This window comes from Gallinula chloropus (genome assembly GCF_964237585.1).
Source record: "Gallinula chloropus genome assembly, chromosome: 1".
NCBI lineage: Eukaryota > Metazoa > Chordata > Aves > Gruiformes > Rallidae > Gallinula > Gallinula chloropus.
The window spans coordinates 215,606,136-215,619,834 of NC_140085.1; the positions used below are offsets into that span (position 1 = coordinate 215,606,136).

General features: G+C 65.8%; 1 protein-coding gene across 4 annotated transcripts in view; it reads right to left on the bottom strand.

The window, feature by feature from the left end:
- Positions 1-10,935: 10,935 nt before the first annotated feature.
- The window catches only part of STIM1 (stromal interaction molecule 1), a gene marked incomplete at its 3' end in the record, with an annotated part of 94,668 nt that continues 91,904 nt past the window's right edge, over positions 10,936-13,699 (bottom strand). For all 4 annotated transcript variants that reach the window (XM_084264478.1, XM_084264476.1, XM_084264477.1 and 1 more), the window contains exon 13: positions 10,936-11,485. In XM_084264478.1, the coding sequence (XP_084120604.1) occupies positions 10,936-11,485 (550 nt within the window). The remainder of the gene's footprint in view (positions 11,486-13,699) is intronic.

A 13,699-nucleotide genomic window follows, 5' to 3' on the forward strand; every position in this document is an offset into this window, starting at 1 on the left:
GACTCAGCCCCTCCCTGGGCAGCCTGTGCCACAGCCCCACAGCTCTGCCAGGGAAAGATGTTTTTCTAACCTAAACCTGAAGGGCCCCTGGGGGACACACAGCACCAGGAGGGCTCTGAATGCCGGGGCCAGGGGACACTGAGGCACCATCCTTGGCAGGTGCAGCATGAAGCTCACATCCTGCCACAAAGGCATCTGAGACCTCAGAAAGCCCCTGGCTGCCCTGAGAACATCAAAACTGAAACTGCTGCTCAGGGGGTACCCTCCCCTGGCACTTCAGGGGACTCCCACGCCCATGGGACACCCCCAGCTCCTCCCCTGCTGCTTGGGGAAAGCCTGGGAGCACAGACAAGGCTCCTGGGCAGCAGCACCCACAGCTGTACGTGCGTGACAGGACCCAAAGCGTCAGGAGTTCCTCTGCCAACCTGCCCTGAACTGCTGGAAACTGCAGCCAGCCAGGGCGGTGGCGCTGAGCTCGTAACAGCCTGAGAACATGGTGCCGTACCGCTGACAGCATCTTCCCCGTGCGCGGCGCAGGGCGCTGAGGACTGGCAGCTCGAGCCCGGCACCGCCGGAAGCCACGGGCCTCGCACCGTGGGAGCACCGGCACCCAGCGCCCCGCGGGCTGCAGCCTGCGGGCCCCCCACAGGCATCCCGGCAGCTCCTGGGGCCGTGAAGAGGCTGGAAGCTCATTTCTTTAGTTAGTACGGGAGCCCAGGCAGGGGCTGAGCCCCCAGCCCTGGGGGGGTCTAAGGGGGAGATGAGGTGCTCAGGGATCCGGGTCGGCACAGGATGGGATTGGTTGGACTCGATGAGCTTAAAGGGCTTTTCCAGCCTGGTGATGCTGTGATTCTGTCACCTCCCACGTGAGGGTGTGAACTCCCTTCAGACTCACAGCAAAACGGTCAATTAGTGATTCACAGAGTCACAGAGTCACCAGGTTGGAAAAGACCTTTGGAGATCATGGAGTCCAACCAATCCCATCCTGAGCTAAACCAGATCCCTGAGCACCTCATCTCCCCCCTGTTAAACACACCCAGGGCTGGGGACTCAGCCCCTCCCTGGGCAGCCTGTGCCACAGCCCCACAACTCTCCCAGGGAAGAACTTTGCCCTCCCAGCTGAGCTGACCCTGCCCTGGGGCAGCTTGAGCCCATTGCCCCTTGTCCCATCTCCTGTCCCCTGGCTGCAGAGACCATCACCCACCTCTCTGCACCCTCCTGGCAGGGCAGGGGAGGTGGGGAGAAGGTCTCCCCTCAGCCTCCTCTTCTCCAGGCTCAACACCCCCAGCTCCCTCAGCTGCTCCTCAGAGGATTTGCCCTCCAGCCCCTTCCCCAGCCTGGTTGCCCTTCTCTGCACTCACTCCAGGGCCTCCCTGTCCTTCTGATGCTGAGGAGCCCAGAACTGGACCCAGCACTCCAGCTGCAGCCTCCCCAGTGCCCAGCCCAGGGGCACAATCCCCTCCCCAGCCCCACTGGCCACGCTGGGTCTGGCACAAGCCAGGCTGCCCTTGGCCTTCCTGGCCCCCCGGGCACACTGCTGGCTCCTGGGCAGTCACAGTCACCCAACACCCCCAGGTCCTGCTCTGCCTGACATCTCTCCAGACAGTCTCCCCAGCCTGGAGCTGCTGGGGGTTGTTGTGTCCCATGGGCAGGACTCTGCCCTTGGCCTTGTCAAACCTCATCCCGTTGGGCTCAGCCCATGGGTCCAGCCTGTCCAGACCCCTCTGAAGCCCCTCCCCACCCTCAGGCAGATTCCTCAGTAATGAAGTTTGCTCTGAGGGTGCCCCATTGGTTCAGGAAATGGGAATAAACTCGTGGGGTCTTCTCTGAAAGGCTCAGGGAGGGGAAAAGCCGTTTGCAGCCCACGCTGTCTGTCTCTGTGCTCTCACTCTCTTGTGAAAGAGCCGGGAGTAGGTGGGGCAGTTGCTCCGTTGCAGGAGGATGTGACTCTCTGGGCCCAACTGCTGCCGAGGGAAACCAGCCTCCTGCTGCCCTCCAGCACGGCTGTGGCGGGGTCGGAATGGCCAAGACAAACCCGGGTCTGAGAGGTGAGCTCTGGAAGGAAATGCAGCAACGAAGAGCTTCCTGCGGCTGCTTCACCTCCACCCAGCGCGGAGGCGGCGGTGGCTGGAGCGGCGCCCTGAGAAACGGGTTCCTGCGGTGACCCCTTCGCTGGTGAAATCTGCAGGGACATTTCCTGGCTGCTTCAGTCAAACCCCCGCTGGAGCCAGGGGCACACACAGCCAGCACCATCCAGCTTTTCATAGAATCACAGAACCCCAGCCTGGGCTGGGCTGGGAGGGACCCCGAGGGTCCCAGAGCCCCAACCCCCTGCCACAGGCAGGGACACCAACCTCCAGGCCTGGAGCTACACAAGGCTGCCCAGGGCCCCAGCCAACCTGGCCTGGAACACCCCCAGGGACGGGGCACCCACCCCCTCTCTGGGCAGCCCCTTCCAGCCCCTCACCACTCTCTCTGCACAGAACTTCCCCCCAGTCTCTCCTCTCCCCCTTCCCTCCTCCAGCTTCACTCCAGCCCCTTGTCCTGCCAGTCTCTGCCCTTTGACAAGCCCATTCCCCTCCTGTTCCTGGGGTCCCTTCAGGGACGGGGAGGCTGCAGTGAGCTCCCCCCACAGCCTTCTCTTCTCCAGGCTGACCCAGCCCAGCTCCCTCAGCCTCTCTGCGTAGGGGAGCTGCTCCAGCCCTCTGAGCATCCCCGTGGCTCCTCTGACCCCTCTCCAACAGCCCCACATCTCCCTTGTGTTGGGCCCCAGCTCTGGACACAGGACTCCAGCTGGGGAGGGCAGAGCAGAGAGGGACAATCCCCTCCCTGTCCCTGCTGCCACCCCTCTGCTGATGGAGCCCAGGATCCCATCGCCCTTCCCAGCTGCAGGAGCCACTGCTGCTCATGTTAAGGTGGGAAAGGAGCACTGGGCTGGGACAGCACCCCAAGCTGAACCAGGGTGGCTCCCCTGCCTTATCTTCAGCAGTGTGAAGCTACAAAGCAAAGGGGCTGGTCCTGCTGTGGATCAAGGGGACTGCCTCCTTCCTCTTGTCCACACGTGAAGGGAGCTGGGAGCATCGTGTGAGTCCCTCCTCCCCGGAGTACTCAGCAGGGAGCCCAGGGTGTGGGGCCCGCAGAGGCTGCTTGTATCCCATGGCCATGTGATATCCGGATGCCGACCCCTCTCCTGGACCCACAGGCCGGAGCTCCCTTTGGGCAGGGAGCAGATTCAGGCTTCTCTTCCACAGCAGCCGCTGAGGGGCCTGGAGCATCTCCCCTGGGAGGAAAGGCTGAGGGAGCTGGGGCTGTTCAGCCTGCAGAGAAGAGCCTGAGAGGGGATCTGATCACTGGTTCTCAAGAGCTGAAGGGTGGGACCCAGGGGGCCATGGGCAGCCTCTGCTCAGTGTCTGTGGGGACAGGACAAGGGGCGATGGGCTCAAGTTGGAGCACAGGGAGTTCCCCCCAATGTGGGGAAGAACTTCTTCCCAGTGAGGGTGAGGGAGCCCTGGGCCAGGCTGCCCAGGGGGTGTGGAGTCTCCTTCTCTGGAGAGATTCCAGCCCTGACCTGTCCTAGGGACCCTGCTTGGGCAGGGGGTGGGACCCCATGGGCTCTGGGGGGCCCTTCCCACCCCTGTGACTCTGTGGTTCTGTGAATTACCCACGTTAAGAGCAGCTCTCCCCTGTCCCTCTGTCGGGTGCTGCAGCTGGCTGTGTGACCCAGAAGCATCTGTCCAAACACTCTGCTGTTTGTGTGAAGAGGTTGCTTGGGGGTTGATTTGCCTTCTGCAGAGCTCTGGGGCCTTGCAGTGCCCTGGGAGTGTGGCAGCGCCCTGGCAGATGGCGTGAGATGAAGGCAGCCACAGCCAGAGTCTCCTCCTGTGGTTTCCTCACGTGATGAGCTTCCTTTTTGCTCCTGGCTTAGATTCGATTGCTGCCACCCCCGTACAGGCCTTCAGAAGGGCCAGCAGCTTACGGGCTCCCTGGCCAGCTCACGACCCATACCCACCCTGTGTGAGCACACCCTGGAGAGAGCTGGTTCTGCTGAACCCGTGCTTGGAGTCTGTTCCCCTCTCCTTTCCTTGCCCCAGGGGTGGGGGATAGTCCTGGTTCAAGGGGTGTTTCCTTCGGCTGAGGGGCCGGCTCTGATCAGAGGTTGTGGACAGCTGCCCTGAGGGGCAGTGTCAGGGCAGTGGCCCAGGAGAGGCAGCGCCAGGGCTTCAGCTCTGGGCCCCTCAGCTCAGGAAGGACACAGAACTCCTTGGGAGAGCCCAGCACAGGGACACCAAGGTGATGGAGGGAGGGGAACCCCTTCCTTGTGAGGAGAGGCTGAGGGAGCTGGGGCTCTTCAGCCTGGAGAAGAGGAGACTGAGGGGTGAGCTCATCACTGTCTATAAACATGGAAAGGGGGAGAGTCAGGAGGCTGGAGCCAGGCTCTGCTCAGGGGGGGCAGCGACAGGACACGGGGCAGCGGGTGCAGCTGGAGCAGAGGAAGCTCCATGGGGATGTCAGGAGGAACTTTGTCCCTGTGAGGGTGTCAGAGCCCTGGGCCAGGCTGCCCAGAGAGGCTGGGGAGTCTCCTTCTCTGGAGACATCCAAACCCTGTGATCCTGGACGTTTTCCTGCGGGATTTAGTCTGGGTGATGCTGCTCTGGCAGGGGGTGGGACTGGATGAGCTTTCCAGGTCCCTTCGCATTCCTGATGGTCTGGGGTTCTGTGATTCAGCCACAGCAAAACCCCTCTGATGTACTGAGGCAGAAGCTGGTGTGCAGCAGAGGACGGGGGATCCAACCCAGCACCTGGAAGGTGCAGGGGGGAGCAGGCAGCCCTGCTTGCAGAGGGGGCTCGGTCCTGGACCGGGGCTGGGGCAGCAGCACTGACTCCTCACAGACAGGTCACAGCTTCAACTTGAGCTCTTTCAGCAGCTGCTGCTCCTGCCTGGAGCCTGTGTGAGGGGGCAGCAGTCTGGCTCCCAGGAATCCCTCACTGCTGTTCCTGCACCTTGTTTGTCTGCTGGGAGAGCCCAGGGGCTCACTGGGAGAGGAGGGTGGCAGCAGCGGGTGCTGGGATGTGTCCATCACAGGCTGCAGCTGGTGGTCCTGGTGCTTCGCTCCCCTCCGCAGAGCCCCACAGCCTGATGGCAGGTGTGTGGTGCCACAGGACCCCACATCGTGCTCCGCAGCCCCCCAAAACCTCTGCCCCAGGCTCCAGCCATCCCTGACACCACAGGCATCCCTGGCTGAGCTGGTGTGAGCAGGCCTGGCTCCAAAACACCCTGCCCCACACGTGCTCACCCTGCTCCCAGTGCTGGGCTGAGCTTTGCTCCTGCCCTAACTGGGGGGCATCCTGCTCTAACTGGGGGCAGGGCCTGCTGCTGGGTGGGCACTGGGGTGCAGGGCTGGCTGCAGATCCTCCTGGGGAAGCATCTCCCCCTCCCCAGCAGCTGCACAGCCCACCCTGTGTCACCAGGGCTGGGAGGGGGCACAGGGAGAAGGGGCTGCCCCATGGCAGCTGCTGCAGCCGCTTGTAGATGCCCTGGGGTGCTGGGGACCCCAACACACCACGGGGGTGGGGGTGGTAGTGGGTGCCCCAGGGACTGGGGATGCAGACACAGCCATCCCCTCCCACTGTGCTCTCCCATCGTGGCTGCTTTTGGCACAGCTGTGTGTGGGACACCCCCAGCAGGTGCCCCCCCCCCCCCCATCACGCACCCATCACGCACCCATCACACCCATCACACCCATCACACCCATCACGCACCTATCACACCCATCACACCCATCACACACCCATCACACCCATCACACCCATCACGCACCCATCACGCACCCTTCGCTCCCCAGCACAGCCACCTGCCCCGCACCAGGCCCTGCGTGCCCACAGCTGGTGCTCCCTTGGGGCAGGAGCTGGGGGCCGTGTGGGCCCCGCGCTGCCTGGGGGGCACATGGAAGCCAATCCCTGCCCAATCTCCAGGCAGCAGCCACCAAAGAGGCTTGGGGCCAGCAGGAGGAACTGAGCTGCTGCCCCTCTGCCCCCTTCCCCAGGGGAGGTGGGGGAAGGCAGGTATGGGGGGCTTTGTCCCCAAGCTGGGGAGGTTTGTCCCCGTGTGACACCTGCAGAGGACCCCAGCAGTGCCGGTGCCCGTGGGCTGTGCTGGGCTGCAGCCAGAGCCACCGACTCCCAGCGCTGTCCCCTGGCCCCAGGTGGCTCCAGCTGCAGGGAGCCCGTGGGACTGGGGCACCGTCGCCCCTCACACCCGGCCTCTGCCAGCAGCCACACAGGGCGGCCCCGTGTCCCAGGGGGGCTCCAAACCCACCGTGGTCCCTCCCTTCCCCAGGCTGAGCCTTGCAGAGCCAGAGCTGGCTGGTGATTCCCTGCAGAGGCAGAGGCAGTGCACTGCGCTAATGAGTGCCGGGCTAATGAGCCCCACACCTACATCTGCTCTGTCAGGGAACAGAGATCGTGGCACCAGAGCTTTGCCACCAGGACTGGATGGGTCTGGGCTGCAGCTCGCTGCCAGCTGGGAAATGCCAATTTCTTCCCTGGAAAAGTCCCTTTTCCAGCATAAATTTGGCTTGGCTGAGGCTGCCAGGAACAGGCTTTCCTCTGCAGAGAACACTCTTGGTGACACATAAAGATGGACATGTCAGTGTATTGCCAGAGGAAACACTGGGGTCTGCTGGGGGCACATCCCACATCCCTGAGCATCCCCCAGCCCTGGGCATCCCCATCCCTGAGCATCCCCCAGCCCTGGGCATCCCCCAGCTCTGGGCATCCCCCAGCCCTGGGCATCCCACATCCCTGAGCATCCCCCAGCCCTGGGCATCCCACATCCTGGGCAAGGGGTGGAGTGGAGGTGAAGCCACCCCTTCCCAAGGGAGAGAAGAGGTGGATCCGCAGGGTGGGTCTGAGCCCCCTCGGCAGCTGCTGCCCCTTTCTGTGGTGACGTGGCCCGTTGCCCCGTGGGGGCTCGGGGCAGCCCCTGCTCCTCCTCACCCCCAGCGCTTCCCGAAACCACTCAGCCCCTGGGCGCCTGGGGAACAGCCACCGCCTGGGATGTGGCCAGAGACATCATGGATGTGTCATTCATCGGCACCCTGACCGGCAGCAACATCATCACCCCACGGCAGCAGCGCTGACTGATGCCACCCCCAGGGCCCCCCACGGCCTCGCCCGGAGCCCCCCGGGAAGTTGGGACATGCTGGCGATGGGGACCCCTGCCCAGGGGTGGCTGCTGGCGCACGTGGCCCCTCTCGTGCCGCCCCTGTCACCTGTCTCTGCCGACAGCAGCCACTGCTCCCAGCCCTTTTCCCTGGAAACCTTCCGCACACCCCAGGGGGTTTCTAGGGGGCTGCGGGCGGCACCGGCTGCCCGGGCCAAGCTCCAGCCCTTCCACAGCGTCTGAGCGCTTGTCACAGCTCGTGTGAGGGGACGGCCTCATGTGCCCTTGGCCCCGACCTGGCGCTTTCCCAGCCGGGCAGCCTGTCCGCAGCACCCACCCCTGCCCGCAGCACCCATCCCTGCCAGCACCCATCCTTGCCTGCAGCACTCATCCCTGCCTGCAGCACCCATCCCTGCTTGCAGCACCCATCCCTGCCCGCAGCATCCATCCCTGCCCACAGCACCCATCCCTGCCTGCAGCACTCATCCCTGCCAGCACCCACCCCTGCCCGCAGCACCCATTCCTGCCAGCATCCATCCCTGCCCGCAGCACCCATCCCTGCCCGCAGTATCCATCCCTGCCCGCAGCACCCATCCCTGCCCGCAGCACTCATCCCTGCCCACAGCACCCATCCCTGCCCGCAGCACCCATCCCTGCCTTGTAGTAGTCGCCGCGGGCAGGGGCCGGGCTGGCCGGGCCCCTCGGCAGCGGGAACCGCACGCTGAGCCCCGGGATGGGCTCCGGGCCCGGCCGGCTGCCTCCCGGCCGGAGCTCGGGACCGGCAGCTCCGGCGCGGCCGATGCGGAGCCCCCAGCCCGGGGCAGGGGGGCTGCTCCGCGCTGCGCTGCGGGCCGGGGGCGCGCCGGTGCCCGGAGCCCCGCACGCCCCGTGCCGGTGCCGGGGCACACGCAGGGACGGGCCCCAGGCGGATCCCGGCCGGCGGCGGGGTTTCTCTGCAGCGCCGCTGAGCAGCCCCTCCGGACCCGGTGCTGCCCCGCACCCGGCCGCCCGAGCCCCTGTGCCGCCCGGCTGCGGGCCCGGCCCGCGGGCTCCATCCCGCTGCCCTCAGGCCGCGCTGCCCGGGGCGAATGGGTGGGTGGGGAGAGGCTTTGGCGGGGCTGAGGTTGCCCTGGCCCGGGGCAGCAGCTGGTTCCTTGCCGGGCAGGGGGGATTACAGGGCACCCGTCTGTCCCCGCTGCCCGGGCTGAGGGAGCTGGGGCCCTGGGAGCCCCCCCACACCCAGCAAGCACCCCCAAGCTGAGACAGCCTGGGCAGGGCAGGAAGAAGAGAGCAGCGGAGGCGGGCTGGTAAAATAGACTACATGCTTTATTGGATTTAAAAGTTTTATGAAATGACCAGAAAAAATAAAATAAAATAAAATAAACCCAAGATTTGGCCGATGCGTCGACAGCGGGTGCGCTGGGGCATCCCCCACCCCTCCTCCGCCACAAGCAGCTCCGCCCGGCCCCCCGGGCAGCCCCCGCTCGCAGGGACCCCCCCCACCGCCGTCACCCTGCTCCCGGGGCACCGAGCTGCTCCCGGAGACACCGGGCTGCTCCCGGGACATCGGGCTGCTCCCGGAGACACCGAGCTGCTCCCGGGGCATCGGGCTGGTCCCGGGGCACCGAGCTGCTCCCGGGACACCGGGCTGCTCCCCGAGACACCGGGCTGCTCCCGGAGACACCGAGCTGCTCCCGGGGCATCGGGCTGCTCCCGGGACACCGGGCTGCTCCCGGGGCACCGGGCTGGTCCCGGGGCATCGGGCTGCTCCGGGCACACCCTGCCCGGCCGCCCCCCTCCCTGCGCCCGGAGCGGCCGGGGGCGATGCAGGCACTTAGTCATGAGAGGAATCTGTCACTTGTCTCGAAGCAACAGTCAAACTACCACCGAGAAAGGGAGAGAACCCCGTTACAGCCCTTCCTGTATTGTCACCACACGCGTGTGTACTACTCTGGCCCCGGGGGGCTCTCGGCATCCCACCCTGCCGCCTCTTCCTCCCCGGCCAGACGTGCGTCCCGCTCCACCGCCAGCGTCACGGGCGGCTGGGACGGGAGATCCGGGGGCTTGGGACGGAGAGGGTGGCAGGGCAGAGACCCCGGGCTTGGGGGAGAGCTCGGCGGGGCCGGGCCGTGCCACGCAGCAGCCTGGAGGGACGCGGCCGGTGCTGCGGCTGCAGAGCTGCGGGGGCAGGGCCCGGCCCGGGGACGGGGCGAGGCTCAGCCCCGGCATCGGGCTCGTCTCTGGGACGGAGCAGGGCTTGGCCCACAGTCACAGCCCTGAATTTGGGACTCCCCCCTCAGCGGCCAGGGCTGCGATGGGGGAAGGACACCGGGACAAGAGCTCTGAGCAGCAGGATGTGACCCTCAGCCACGGAGCCCCGGGCAGCAGCTTGGGCTGCCCGGTGACCTGCCGCAGGCTGTGCCGGCACCGAGCGGTGGCAGGGCTGGGGCCACGGGCTGGCACAGCCAGGCAGAAGCTGCCCTCTGGCTGGACCGAGCACGGGGACAGGGCAGGGGGACGCTGCCTGCACGGCCCCAAGGGCAGCAGGTGCCCAGGTAAGCCACCTCCATCCCCGCCTGCATCCCCTCGGTCCTTGGGGAGGCTGCAGAGCCCCCTGCCCCCAGCCTGCTTCATGGGGAGGGGGTCAGGTGGACATTTCCAGGCTCCTGCCACCCCCAGCCAAGGAGAGCCCCACTGTGCCCCGCCTCCCCCTGCAGCCCTGCCGAACCGGGACCCCTCTCCTGTGGACCCGGCTCTGCACCGGCCCTTCCCACGGTGCTCCCGGTCCCGCCGAGCAGGGTCCCAGGGGCACAGCTGGGTTTGGCGGAGCTGCCCCAGCCCCGCTCCCCCGGGCAGGTCAGGGGGCTCGGGGTCAGACGGGGCAGCCGTACCCCACAGCACCATCCAGCCCCTCACCGCGTCCGGACCACGGAGCCGCTCCCGCAGCTCCTGGCCCAGCACAAGCTTTGGGGCCGGGCAGAGGGGCTGGGTGGGCGGCCCCATCCCACCGCCCAAACCCGGGGAAGCGGGCAGGCTGCGGGCAGAGCTCCAGGGTGCACAAGTACCGTCGAGGGCAGAGCCCTCCCTCGCAAGGGCAGCTCACTGGCTCTTGCTTATCAAGAGCAGACAAACGGGCGTTTCCCCACCCAACCGTTTTAGCGATGGGGGCCGGAGGGTGGAAAGTGACTCAGGGCAATGAGGGAGAACTGGTGTGAGTCTGTCAGGCAGCTCACCCCAAGGCTCACACCCGAGTCCCCCCCCCCGAGCAGGGAGTGTGCTGGCTCCTCAGGGAGCACCCGGCCCCGCTCCACGCGTTCCCCAGCAGGCTCCCACCACCCCGACCTTCCATACAGCCTGTGCAAAAGTTGGAAGAGGAAAAAAAAAATTAATTAAAAAAAAATTAACCTAAAACCACATTGAAACCAAACCCAAATGCCGTGTGGCTGAGCAGAGGCAGGAGTAACTGGAAGCCATGCACAGCAAAGCCAGGGACTGCAGCAGTGGGAAGGGGAGAAGGGGCGGCTGTTCTCCTTGGGGGGAGCGGTCGTCTTCTTTGTCTCAGAGATCGGGAAATAAATAAGTTTAAATAGCTCCTCCCGCTGCCGGTGTTGGACGAGGCGACTCATGGGGTGCGGAGGGGAGGGCGGTGGGTGCTGGCCAGCACCCGAGCCCGCAGGGTCCGGGACGGGCGGGTGCGCTGCGTTCCCGAGGCACGGCCGACCCCGGCCCCGGCGGGTCGCACTCCGGGGTGGGTCTCCTCTCCATCCCCCCCTCTACTTCTTGGGCTTCTTGAAGATCTTTAGGGGGAACTTTTTCTTGCTCTGGCCGAGGTCAACCTCATCGCCTGTCAAGCTGCTGTCCTCGTCCCCCGGGTTCTTCTTGGCGGCCAGCTGCGGGATGCGGGTGCTCTTGGCGCCGCTGGGCCGGCAGTCAGAGATGGGGGAGGGGGTGTCGGGGTCGGTGGAGCTGGGGCTGTGGGACCTGGACGAATCCGAGTGGCTGTGCTTGCCGGCTGTCGGGTGGCTGATCTCCCCCAGGCTGGAGGACTTCTCCATGCCGTGGTTCACCATCATCATCTTCTTCATCACCATGGGGCTCTCGGGGAGCCGCTCCGGAAAAGCCCCCAGCGCGGCGGCTTCCGCGTGCCTGCTGCCGCCGTTGGGGGTGGGCGCAGCGATGGCAGGGTGGCCGGGGGCAGCCTCCTCGATGGACCTGGTCAGCAGGTTGGGCCGGGCAGCCAGCAGCTTGGGCGCAGAGCTGGGCACACGCTGGTGGTCGCTCAGGTGTGGGATGGAGGGGTCGGAGTCGCAGCGAGTTAAGTCTCTGCGGTGGAGAGAGGTGGTTAGCACCGCCCGCCCGGCACGGGGACGCGCGCCTGAGCCCCCCGCCCGCCCGCACACACACACGGATGCAGCAGCTGAGGGGGGCCGGTGGGTTGGGCAGTGGGATTGCAGTGAGTCCCGGGGAGCCGGAGCCGCCTTGCCCACCAGTTCTGCACCTACGTACCAGTGCTGACTTCAGTGGGAACCCTGGGGGTAGGGGGCTCATCCAGCCCAGTGCCACCAGCCCGGCAGACGGGGCAAAGTGCCCCCCGCTGCCAGCGAGCTGCAGTGCCCCTGGGTTCTGTGCCCTTGGGGAGCTGGAAGGCAGCGCCCTACGCAGAGGCAGAACTGAGGCACCGAGGCCCCGACCCATGAGGCAGAGGCGAGTGCTCAGCCCTGAGCTCGGGGGTCCAAAGGCAGCAGCCGCGGCTCCAGGGGCATCAGGAGCCCTCGACTGGACACGGTGGCGCTGGCCGGATGCTGCCAGGCTCAGCAGCAACCTGAAAACCAGCCAGCCGGCCCCTTCTTCCCCGGGCTCCCAGTGGGAGCTGGGCAGGGGGCTGTCAGCACAGGGGACCTGCATCCCAGAGTCCCCCTGCACTCGCTCAGCTCACACTGGTGTGTGTGCCCCCTTCGCCCCTCCCGGCTGCGTGCTGGGGACTGAGTTTCCCCCTTTCCCTGGGTCAGCTGGTGCTAAACCTCTAATCCCAGAGGGAGGAATTGGAGGTTCAGCTTTCCTGCGTGAAGCCATGCCCGAGCGTGCTCCTGCCACGCAGCTGCCAGTGGTCCCTGCCCACAGTCCCTGCCCACAGACCCTGCCCGCAGCCGCTGGTGCACAGGGGTTTGTGCCCTGGCCTGGTGCCTGCTCCTGACTCCGAAAGGTGCTGGAGTGTTGCTGTGCTGGCCTGAGGGGCTCCCAGTTCCCTTTCTGGAGGGAGGAAGGGAGAAATGACAAGCCACAGCTCCCTCCTTCCAGCCAGAACCACTGGGATGGCTGCCATGCTGCCGTATGGCAGCCCCAAGTCCCCACTGTTCCGGCCGGCGTGCCGGTGCAGCCGGACAGAGCTCTCACTACCCCTCTCACTACCGCTAACACCAGCCTTGAGCTGGGGCATCCTGCCTGGCAGGGGCTGCGTGGGGACCCTCACACAGGGTCTGCACCAGCTGGAGGCAGGTGAGCGGATGGGAAAGGCGAATGGAGGAAAGGAGCAGAGAGGAGGAGAAGCAAAAGGGCATGAGAAGAGATGGGAGATGCTCAGTGGTTCCCTGGGCCCTGCTGCAGCCCCCTGCCCAGCACCAAACCTGCCGAGCGCAGCGTGCCAAGAGCCCCGCGTTCCTCTCACGGCACCAGTAACACCCGAGTCTGAAGGCAGCGAACGGGCGAGATGAGGCGCCCGTGGCGCAGAGTTCCTGTGCAAGGAGACATCCAGGTGCTGCAAGGAGGATGCTCAGGAGCAGGAGGGCTCTGGGCTGCCCAGCACGACATGATCAGCACTCAGGGCTTGTGATTTCCCAGAGATCTCTGCCCCCATAATGGCAACCAGGAACTCGGGCCCTTGTCTAACAGCTCCACAGGAAGGGAATTAAAGACCCTCGTGCAGGGTGAGGATGCAGCCCAAGACCTGCTGGGAGAGCCCAGCTGTCTCCTCCCTTCCCTTAGCCAGGAGAAAACAGTGCCAGGCAGTGCTGGAACAGCCCCTGCACTGGGCAACGCTGGAACAGCCCCTGCATTGAACAGCACTGGAACAGCCCCTGCACTGGGCAGCGCGGAACAGCCCCTGCACTGGGCAGCACTGGAATGGCCCCTGCACTGAGCCTGGGACAGCCCCCTGCCTTTGGCACATGTGCCACTGAGCCCACCCGACAATGGTGTGACAGAGCCACGTCCTCACAGTTAGCAGCAGCAGGGCAGAACCAGACCCCGCTATTTGGGTGGTGTGACCCCCAGCTGTTCCCAGCCAGCGCCCTGGAGCCAGTCCCAGGGAGACAACTGCTCTGGGATGCCATACGGAGCGAGGGAAGCTCCTGCCAGCAGCTCCTGCGGCTCTGCGCAAGGTCACGGTCAGGGCTCGTGGCACGCAGCTCGCACGGGGTGACAGGGATGGGTGATGGGCAGTCTGTGTCCAGGACAGCAGCATCACTGAAGGCAGGTGGAGCTGTAATCCTGGATGAAAGTCAGGGCTCCTGTGCTCCCTTGTCCTTCCTGGAAGTTTCC